At 42.7% G+C, this 11,451-nt stretch overlaps 1 protein-coding gene across 2 annotated transcripts in view; it reads right to left on the reverse strand.

Annotated features, from left to right (window-relative positions):
- The window catches only part of arap2 (ArfGAP with RhoGAP domain, ankyrin repeat and PH domain 2), a 227,178-nt gene that overhangs the window by 81,110 nt on the left and 134,617 nt on the right, over nucleotides 1-11,451 (reverse strand). For both annotated transcript variants that reach the window (XM_050067659.1, XM_050067658.1), the window contains exon 16: nucleotides 1,050-1,175. In XM_050067659.1, coding sequence (XP_049923616.1) covers nucleotides 1,050-1,175 — 126 coding nt within the window. The remainder of the gene's footprint in view (nucleotides 1-1,049; nucleotides 1,176-11,451) is intronic.

Raw genomic sequence — 11,451 nt, forward strand, 5'->3', positions numbered from 1 at the left:
TCAGATATGACTTGGAGTAAGGTCGCCATGTTCCCAAATACTTTGATCACAACATCATCATGACCAACAGAAGTGATGGCCAACGACTACGAAAATTGACACCCAAATTACAATATATAGGAATTATCCTCAGACAAATGGAATGGAAATAAATTCCATCCCTACAAATAATGAGAATTTCAATAGACACTGGTGAGAATTTTCCCCCATCTCCTCTAAGGGGCAATTTCCCAGACCTCAGCCCTGTTCATTAGCCCAGCATGTACAACCACCAATGAGAGCGGAGCGTGTGTGGGTTGATGGAAATGGAGATGGATGTCTTGCCCAAGACGTAGGAGATTCAGCTTGTTCAAATGGCAGGTAGCTGCAAGCTGTCACCCCCACCCGGAAGCCTCCACTCCCCCATTTCTCCTCCAATTCCCCCCTCATCCTCCACCTCCCCGATAACCCCCTTCCCCAGGGGCAGCATCCAAAGCCTGCTCCTTCTCCTAATTACCCATGGGCCCAAGAAACGCTCCAGCTGTTTGGAGAAGTGGGACCGTTGCGGAGCAGGAGGTGCAGCAGCAGCAGCTGAGGAGTTGGGTGTGAAATAGAGCCTGATTAAAAGTTTCTAACTGCCTTGGAAGACAAAACTAAGGAGGATTGAGAAGTTTTGGAGGTAGCATCTCTCAGGTAGATTTATAAAGGACTGAAATTCTTTTATTTATTTTTATATTAATTTTTCTAACCTGGCCTTAATTTACCCGGTACTTCCGCTGAGCATTCACTGCTGGGTCGTCCGAGAACATCTCTCTATCTGACAAGTATTCTCAGAGGGCCGATGCAGAACGCATTTGAAAGACAGATTCATTGATCGTTTTGACTGGACTGTTTGGTGTACGGATTAAACGATTGGCAGTTTGACAACTGACAGACTGACACTGATTGATCGCTCAGCGCTTAACTGGAGTAGACCTCTGACAAACACGCAGTTTAAATTGCTTACAAATGGATTGATGGATTGATTGGCCTTGCCGGGGGTTTTTGCAAAGAATGGCTTTCACGCTCACCGTCTCTTCCGCGCCGGTCCAGCGTCGTCTTGGCAGGGCCGGTGGAGATGTAGAGGAAGCCATCCATGAAGAAGGAAGCGTCAGACAGGGAGGTGCTCTCCGACCACTGCTCGAGTCTGGGGAAATCTGCAATGAGGGGGGGAGACAGAGAAAATGAGAAAGGAAATGGTCCCCAATTAATGTAATGGTGGCAGTGCACCAATCTGATGCCTCACTTGCACTTCTGCATCCCCATTTCACCTTCACCTGCAGCTATATATTCAAATACTAATTTTAATTATCATTTTTTCTGTATGTGAGCCCCGGTGAATCCAAGGACAGCGTCCACTACAGAACATATGCAATTTTCACAATCTCAGATGAGAAGGGTTAATCAGTCCCTTATGGGTTGAGGGAATTCTTACACTTTTTATCGTCAGTTAACCATTTAAAAACCCTTTGGATTACCTGAACAAAGCACTGTCACAAATCTGAAAACAGGGATGTTATTATCAGTAGTAGGGCAGCTACTATAGGTTGTAATATTGGACTATAACTAAACTATAGCTTCAATAAAACAAAACAGATAGACCTTGTTATAGTGAATATTAATCAGGCAATTTTTCCAATATCAGCATATGGCAAATTTAAAAGGTACGTAGAGGCTTAAAGCTCATGTTCATGTTCATACTTGTATTTAAGGTTTCTACTACTTTAATGTTCAAAAAAATTTTATTTTCCTCAAACTTCCTTTCCTGGAACACCTGTATTCACCCTCCGTTCAGGGTCTCTTTAAGCCACACTCCCAAAAAAAGCCTAGTCAGTCATGGTCAGTATTTCGGGGTCGTCCACATCTTGGCGTCTCTGCACCGTCATTACTGCCATGGAATGACTGTAAACGAGTATGGCAGCACGTTTGATCTCACTGTTAAGAAGCAGAAAAGTAACTTAAATAAAGTCTGAATTCTTTCTTAATCTGCAACATTAGTCTGCAGGTTTAAACTCAAGTCGGACCCGGACTGTTTTGGGAAGTTTTATGGGTTGATTCTTAGTGCAGTCCTGCAGGGGGCTGGTGGCCACTTGCTTCACTGCTGTTAAGCGGCTACCGGGGGGAGCTAACTGCTAACAGCCACCAATGCAACTAACAGACTCCATAAATCCATTCAGCAGCTCCACCATCCCCTCATTCTTTCGGTCACTACCCAGAACTCATGACCATAGGTGAGGGTTGTTCAGCTCCCTCTTCACCACGACGGACCGACGCAGCGCCCGCATCACTGCAGAAGCCGCACCAACCCGCCGACCCATCTCACGCTCCATTCTACCCTCATTCGTGAACAAGACCCCGAGATACTTGAACTCCCTCGCTTGAGGCAGTAACAAACACAGCTGTTCTCGGCTTTTAATGTCCGATAGTCCATCACTCGTCTCGTCAACGAAAATGAAACATAGACTTTGTCTTAGTCATAATTATCAAGATTTATTTTAAGCTCATCATCGTCTTGGTCAATAACACTGACCGCTAGCTAGCTCCCACTAGACCCGGCAGTGAAATTAACCTATGAACACACATGCATAAATGGTCAAAAAAGTTCTTGGCGGTCAAGATTCTACTGAGAATATTTATGGCGGTACATTTGTTAAATCAAGTATGCAACCCCACACTTTGTGGGACACAGATTTATGCCTGCATTACTGCAGCAACATATATCATCTAGATTTTATCCGTCAAGCTGTCTGGCGTCCATCACATGTCAATCCTCGTTGTTATCCCAGATTATTGTTGCAAAAAACAGGTTTGGATTTGGAAAGTTTTCAGATCAAGATAGCACTAATCCCAGATGTGATTCTATCTTTATATTCCACTCTTACTCACGTGAAATCCTTAAAAAGATCCTTTAACCAGAAAACATGTATTCACGGCTCATTGAGGCCACAGCTCCCCATTGTTGAAGAGCCCTGAAGCAACACAGCGGATCCCTACCAGCTTCATGATTGTTGTTCTTGAACCTGAGCTCTGACCTCCATGTGGAGAGGATTTCCCTGTGGGCATCACTGAAGCTGCACAGTATAATCTGTTTTTCCCCACAAAGAGCATAAAACATGATCATACACGACTTTCAAACATGTTATGGGAGCATTTTAAAGCCACAAACCTCCATGTACTGTATCTGTTAAAAATTAGTTTTACCCTGCGTCCTCTCTTCATCTTTGTCCATTTAAATTAGCAGCCTCCCTCCCTCATTTCTCTCCCTTTCTTCCAAACTCCCTCTTCTCGTCCTTTCTTGCCAGCTTTAAGAGCTCCCCACATTCAACCTTATCGTTCTCAAATTCAATTAGCTTCAATTCTGGGGTTCAATTTTCTGCCAGAGCCTTGGCAATATCTTACAGATTTTATCTTCACTACCTCCAGCTCTCTCATCAAGCAAGGTAAAATAACTTTAATTGAAACCACTTTTAATTGAAGCGACATTTCCACCCTTTACTGACACCAGCAACGCCTCGTCTCAGGACCGCGGATCACCCCACAGAGGAAAACAATCAGTTCATTGAACAAGACAGCTTATTCTGAATATGTCTGTGAGTTCTGTACTGTGTCAAACTAATTAATTGTGTCCACATGCACATTATTAATACTTTCATGACAGTAAAATATCCAAATGAATTCACATAATCTGAAAATGACATAAAATGCATGTCATATATCACGTGTAAGCAACTAAATGGTGAAGCCTAATGTTACTAAATGATGATGACATAAAAATGAAGTACATAATAATAGAAAACTGCATTTTATCTACTGTATAGGCGCCTTTTAAAACACTCAAGGTCACCTTACAGGCAAAGATACAGCAAATAACAGATTAAAGTCAACGAGTTATGAATAAAGTAACATAAAAATAAATAAAAATAATAGTATCTAGTCCATACCCATTGAGTACCATGACTTAGTCATACCAAAAATTAGAAAGAAAACCCAAACACTGGTCCACAGGGGGAGCCACAACGATCAGTCGCATTTTAGCCATTTTTAAGCATTTTTCTGTTGTTATAGCGCCACCCAGTTGCCAGTTAGAGTTAAATTTCTCCAGTCACCTTGAGGCGTCCTGTTCTACATATCTACCAAGTTTAGTAAAAGTCGATATGGCGGTTAGGCCTAGATAAGANATGTCTCTTGTCTCTACAACATACGGGGCATGAGATATGCCCATTCAAAGTTTCAATCGGTTGCTATAGCGCCCCCCTTTGGCCAATTGATGTAATATTGCTTAATTCGCATCCTCCCATGACCCTCTACCACTGTGCCAAATTTCACATGGATTGACCAAGTCAGTGAGGAGAAAAATGTGGAACAGACATACAGACAGTTTTCGTCATTATATAGTAAGATATAGCAACAATAAATAATCAGTCCATGGATCATTTTTAAAGCTACAAATCTGAAGTAAGTCTGTGTAAAGTTAAATATATTTAGGTAGGGGAAGAACCAAAGCCCAACCCAATATTGCTCACAGGGGAATTTTAATATCTCCCAACCCTGGCTGGGCAATATGGAGAAAATCAAATATCAGGCTGAACTTATTTTAGGATTATGCTTTTGACTTTTTTTTTTGCATTTATTTGACAGTACAGACAGATAGGAAAGGAGGAAGAGTGAGAGGGGATGAAATGCAGCAAAGCACCATTGGCCTCCGCCATTAGTTACTTTACAAATTAAGATTTTGCACTTGAAACATATGAAAATGTTCAAGTACAGCTGGAACTATGAGGCGATTATTGAATAGACAGAAAATAAATTCTCCTTATTTTAATAATCATCTAAATCATTTTTTATGCAAAACATTTCATGGTTCCAGCTTCACAAATATGAGGCTTTTTTGTTGCTTTTGCTTTTTATTATCTAATAATTGTTATGTTGAGGTTTAAACTGTTGGTTGAACAAAACAAACATTATGAAGGTGTCACTTTGGGCTCTGGGTAAGTGTGACGCTATCTCTCACTACTTACAGAATTTCTATAAACCAAACAATCAATCGATTAATGGAGAAAATAATCAGCAGATAAACCCATAATGAAAATAATTGTCAAATCCTGCTTTTACATGAATGCACGAGTCAGAATCATCAAATGAGATCATATATTGGAGACTAAACTTAACACACATGTATCAGGCAGAGAGAACTGAATAAAAGCACATGGTGAAGCTCATGATGCTGCTGTACACACTGTCATTGCTCTGCACACAGGAGGAAGTGGTAGCTTGGGCATGAATATCAGCCGGCGGGGACTCCCCCGCTGCGATTTATGCGTCATCAAATCTTAAAAAACAAAACGTAACCTCTGCATATATAGAAAAATACAAATATCAAAAAAAGTCAAGTCCTTTCAAGTCATTTGCCTCAAGTCAAAGGCAAGTCTCAAGTCATGAATATCAAGTCAAAGTCAAGTTGAGTCTTAAGCCCCTTTTACACTGCCAGATTTTACGCGAATGTTGGGCCGTTTTGCCGGCAAGCTGCGAGCGTTTAGACACACAGAGCCGGAATGGTGAGTTGATCCAAGGTGCCCAATTTTCCGCCTCGTAGGGCAGTCGTATTGGTGGAACCTTTTTAGTTTAAACAGACCGAGGCGGCCTTCCGCCACGGGAGGGGCTGTTGAAGACTTGTGGGAGGAGCTGTTGATGACGCCGCACGTGCGACCCACTGGCGGTGGATAAACAGGAAACAGCTGATAGCAGGAATTAGCGAGCAGCTAGTAGCAAGAGGAAAACGCAAACCTGACAGACACTGTAAAGATGAGCAACTGGGGAGACAAGGAAGGACTGACCAGCCGCAGCTTCCCTCCCACGTCACTGTTTACATCACACGCTGAGCTACACGTTTTGTCGCTTGCTCACGCCCCCCATTGCCCCGAAAAAGGCGCAAAATAGCAAGGTGGCATTTTGCTGCACTCCCCGATTTTGTTTTTATACTGCCAATGCTGAAAGAAGACTGATTGGGCTTTCCTGCAAATTTGCACAATTCCTGTTTAAAAAGGGATTTAGTGTTAGTCAACTCAAGTCACTCAAGTCCTCAAATTTGTGACTCGAGTCAAGTCATGTGACTCAAGTGCCCCACCTCTTGTAAAGGCAAATAATAGACCAGCTCTAACAGTCTGGTAAGGTCAGGAAATCACTTTACTTAACTCTAATACAGCCTTTAAAACCAGGAAAAGACAACACCTACAATATTACCGTTTCAAAAATCTGGGCAATTTCGAAATTGCCCAGATAAATACCCTTATCTTTCCCAGTGAAATGAAAAATATATTTTCCAGTTCTGATTCTGTGTCCCTGTGTTGCTTATCCATTTTTCTTGTTACATGCTAAATATGTGTCCAAAAAATCATTACTGAGTATTTTTAAATCAAAATCCTTCTCTTTTCTATGGCGGACTTCGCTCGTCAACCCACGTCACATTTGATTGGATACATTTATGTAACCACATGAATCATCAGAAATATGTTTACTTTTTTTGGATGAAAATAAAAGACAGGGATTTTGATTTATAAAGACTCAAAAACATTTTTTCCAAACATGGTAATCACAAAAGAAGCCTTTTAAGGACTAACGAAAAATTAAAAACCAAACAACAAATGCACCGCCGTCCATGATCGGTCTAGCTAGTAGCAATCAAATCAACAAGAGCACCATATCTGGCCTGACACAGGCATTTTTATGCTCTGTAACAATTCCTAACAAGTGCAATATATTTCTGAAGCCATGCCAGGGACGCAGAGCCAATCAGGCGCAGGGTGACATAAAGCCTGGGTGACATTAGGGTAGCAACATCTGTAATTTCGCTTTGAATCTAACATGGACAATGTGTCTGCCAATAGCTGCGCCATAAATACATGGAATCTGACAGAATTTAATCAGCAAACTGCAGGGAAGTGAGTCAAACACACACACACACACACACAATGGTCCAACCACTCAGGTTGAGAGAATGTAAATAAGCCAGTGGCTTGATGCTGTATCAGTTGTAACAAGGCTCTCTCTGTGAGCCGTCTGAACAGTCCCTCTGGGCCCCTAAAGCTGGACTCTGTTAAGATGGGACTGTGATGTCTGTGGGGGCGGCAGTTGAGAAGTCTGGCCTGTGCTGATTGGCTCAGTCCCCAGTGAAGGGAGGTGACATGACAGAGTGTTCAATTAGCCATCTGGTCGCCCACGGCAACGGTCACAAAGTGGTCCCCGACAAGCAGTGGACAGCGGGGTATTCAGAGCCACTCGCTCACACAAAAACACACACACCGAGACAGTAAATGATAACAGGAATGGCGAACATATGCGAGGCGAGCGTAGATAACATGTACACGTCAGCGCAAGATAAAAAACGTCCAGAAGATTTCCGAGTGTGAAAACAAACAGTCATTCACATGATTGTAGGAATAAAGCTCATTTATTCAGCACGCTGTTTCACCAGAGGCCACACACACACACACACACACACACACACACACACACACTTTTTTAGCCAAAAGCGCTTCAAAATTAAAACATCCACACACACAAACACTCCACCAGGGAAAACGCCTTAATTAGAAAGACTTAAAAAACACTCCGCAGCTGCTGCTGACCTCCTGACCCTGTAACAGCCCGGTGTAGAGTTTGTGCATTGGTTAAAAACATAAACAACGTCAACAAGCGCTGGAGAAGCTGGCAGAGCCTTGTTGCTCACAACAGGGTGGAATAGAGACCCGAGATGAAACGGGGCCTCTGATTTAGTGTTTGTGTATATGTGTGTGTGTGTTGGTGTTCATCTTTTTATTATCCACACAGAAAGCCTGCTGGATAAATTTTTAATGTGCCGCGAGATTCAGAGATTCGAGGCGTCAGGGATGCTAGGGTGGCAACAATAAAACTTCTCTGCCTCCAAATCCGTGGTGTGTCATTTAAGAAGGAGCGGAGCGATGTCGGCAGTGAGAGGCATCGCTGTTTAGCTTGGTTTTACAGTACAGTGGCCTCCTGGGTGGAGTGAAGGAGCGCCATAAAACACAATTTACATGTTTACATTGCTCTGTTTACAGTTTAGGCATTAGCTGATGCTTTTATCCAGAGATTTACAGCAGAACGGCTGGCAGGGGTTCACTGTCTCTGCTGCGAGACACTAGTCGTTTGGCGCAGCGATGAAGTGGCGACCTTAAAGTGACTATTTGTGGAATTTTTTATGAGTTTTGCATCTCACAAACAATTTAATGGCACAAGTTTTTGTTTGGAGACAAGTATGACACTGCTCTCTTCTGGGAGGCGCCAAAGTGGAATTCTGTTTACAGCCTGGTATTGAAAACTGTTTCAGTCTCTATCGACTATTTTTAGGCCGATGTCACGATGACGTCATTTTATTAGCTGGAGGCAAAACACGACTCTCCATCACAGGGCTGTAGGCTACATAGGAGTCTTGAAATCTGGTCTTGTTGTGTTATTGGCAGCCAGAATAGAAGGAGTCATGGCTCAAAACTAGCCGCTGCCCGTCAACAACAACAACAAAGACAACTATGGTTAAATGTGATAAGACGAAAGGACTGGACGACAACTATGGTTAAATGTGATAAGACGAAAGGACTGGACGGAGGCGAAAGTATTTCCTGTTGTAGGGATGAATAACGTCATGTGTATTAAGGGTTATCATGTCCACCTCATCAGAAACTGGGGAGAGATTAAGAGGAATATGGATTTCTCTGTAATGCTAGCTTTAGCGCATTAGCTAACGTTAGCTTTGGTTGCTCAAGTGTTGTCCTCCTTTGTAAGACTGGCATAGTAACCAACCTCAAACCTTCCTGTGACATCATCCATCAACTGAGTGAGAGCGTACGGGTCGGCCAGTCTGGTCCCGTTGGTCAGTGTTCACCTATTCAAGGAACACTCGTGGTCCTGGACAGTGAGTGACCTGACGTTGTGCATTTGTAAATTCAGTTTGACGCTCTACACTAAAATGAGAGCCCTGTTGGTCGATGAAACGCAGCGTTATATTTCAATATGAAGTAACGAACAATTAAGTCTAGTACACATTCACTTCATTCGGCGCTGCGCTGCTCCGTCTTCACAGACAGTGCCAAGAGTGCGCTCCGCCACCTCAAGAGTGCGGTGCTCTGAATAACGAAACGGTACATTCCAACAGCGCTCCAAATTTACGAACAGTCCAGTTCTGTCAGAGTGCGATCCGGCACTCCGAATGAGTATTTCTGAACGCATCACTCGCATCATCTTCCTCCATTGTCTAAAACAACAAGCCAACAGAACTTCCTGGTTAACGCTAGCTAATGTTGGTGGAGAATTATTTTGCCTCCAGCTAAGCCCCGCCCACCAAACAAATGTCAAACTGTTTACTAGCAGTTAAAGGGTGTATAGCTACAGGGGTATACGTGTAACCGTCGCTATTTCAGTGTGTTTTCAGTTCATGGAAGTTACTGAAATGTTTTGGTTGCCGAAAAAAAGTGTTTTCATTCGGTGTTACTGAAAGACCCTCGAATGTTCAATGACTTTTAATGGTTTTAAGCCTCTACTTGACTAGCAAAAATTAGCATTAGCTGTATCACTATTATCAATAGATTGTAATGCACCTTGCTCATTTCCTGTATCCATGGCCCTAAGGTCTCTTCATTCCAATGAGAAAAGTGAGCATGCATACAGATTATGACCGATTCTTCGCCCCATAGTCACTGAAATAAATTCTGGACCCATTTTTCCTAACCCTTAACCCTTTTAAACATTGCGACACTGAATTGGCTTTTTTCCAGACAGACAAATCAGGAGAAAATTAACTTTGTTGGCAACACACGCTCACAAGATCTGGTAACAACTTACCTTTCAGTACAGGTATTGGCTATAGGACAAATTGTTATTTCAAACATCAGCACTGGCCCAGAATTTAAAAATCGTTGTATCCCTACATAGACAATGAGTGAAAAGACAATGTTTACGTCACTTCTCGTGACAAATCCGCAGATAATTATCACCTACTGTAACCCCTCAGTGCTACAGAGCTTTTTACATCTCTCAACTCACTGTTTTGGTTTTCAGGCCTAATACTTCACTGTTTTGGTTCAATTTAACAGCTCTCATCAGGCTCATTTTCAGCCACAGCAGGAGGCTGCTTTTATCTTTTATCCTACAGCAACAGTTGATAACTTATGTAAAAATAACTTTTGGTTATATTTGATGAAACTGTCACTATATTCAGACAGTAGTACAGGAGACAGATAATCACACCCATGGCCAACTGTCAGCTTGGTGTGTCAGGGCCTTTAGAGACACCTTTTTGTACCCACGTTCGTCAACTCTACGGTATTTGCAAATCTCTACTGGTGGACACATTTCTACCGTCGTATGGTATATACTATCATAACGCCCAACCCTAATGTGAACCTAATTTGTTTTTTCATCAGCTGACACTTTCTGTAGATTCTCTATCCATTGGAAAAAAGACCTGGCAGGTGTGTATTTTGTATAACCAGATCCAGCATGTCTGTGTATCGGTGTCGCGGCCAAGTGGCAGATGGAGTTCAGTTGTTAATGTTACCCACCTGGAGCATTTAAGAACCAATTACCAACTTGTCTTTCCAGTCAGACAGGGACCGGTGGCACCTACACAGAGAGTGACACATCCAAAGACTGAAACTTCTTTTGTGTGTTAATAAACTGCTTGTCGGCCGAACCGCCCTCTGTGTCGTCCATTTAAGCCACAGACCTGGATGTGACAGCAACTCTGGCAACAACATCAGTATACATGTTAAATATGCCAGAGTGATGTGGGGGATGGACACAATGTGGGATTCATAATGCTCACTTTGGTGTTTAGAGAATTTATTTTTACTATTTGTTCCGACTGCTTTGAAATTTCGTGCAAAGGCTTTGTGGAAACACAAAAAACCCATGACTGTCTTCTTACAGATTTGTTTCCTTAAAGGCGCTGTATGTAAGAATGTGGCCAAAATGGTTACTGCACTCAAATTCAAAATACTGCCGCAAGTCGTGTCCGCCCCCCCTCCCCTACAGATTCGAGGTTGCTGCTCTGTGCTGAATTGCTGTGTTGTGCTCCGGCGTCCGGTGATCTAACACCGGCAAAAAAAGAAGTCCTGCGTATCTGTTGCGGTGGACTCCGGAGTGCCGCAGCTGAGACGGAGCCGGGATGCAGCACAGCCGCAGCCGGTGGAAACACACACATTGACTAGAATTTAATCCTATCGGCTCCGCTGCTGTGCCGGAGCGCAGATGCCGATGACCCACCTGCACATGGGCTATATATATTATATATATATATATATATATATATATATATATATATAATATATGATCGAAAATGAATAACAGTTGAAACTATTCGAAATGTCCATCCCCGTCTAGCTATGATGCTCGTTAGCCAACTTTGGCTAAAGCTTACCTGTC

This window comes from Epinephelus moara, chromosome 17, assembly GCF_006386435.1.
Source record: "Epinephelus moara isolate mb chromosome 17, YSFRI_EMoa_1.0, whole genome shotgun sequence".
NCBI lineage: Eukaryota > Metazoa > Chordata > Actinopteri > Perciformes > Serranidae > Epinephelus > Epinephelus moara.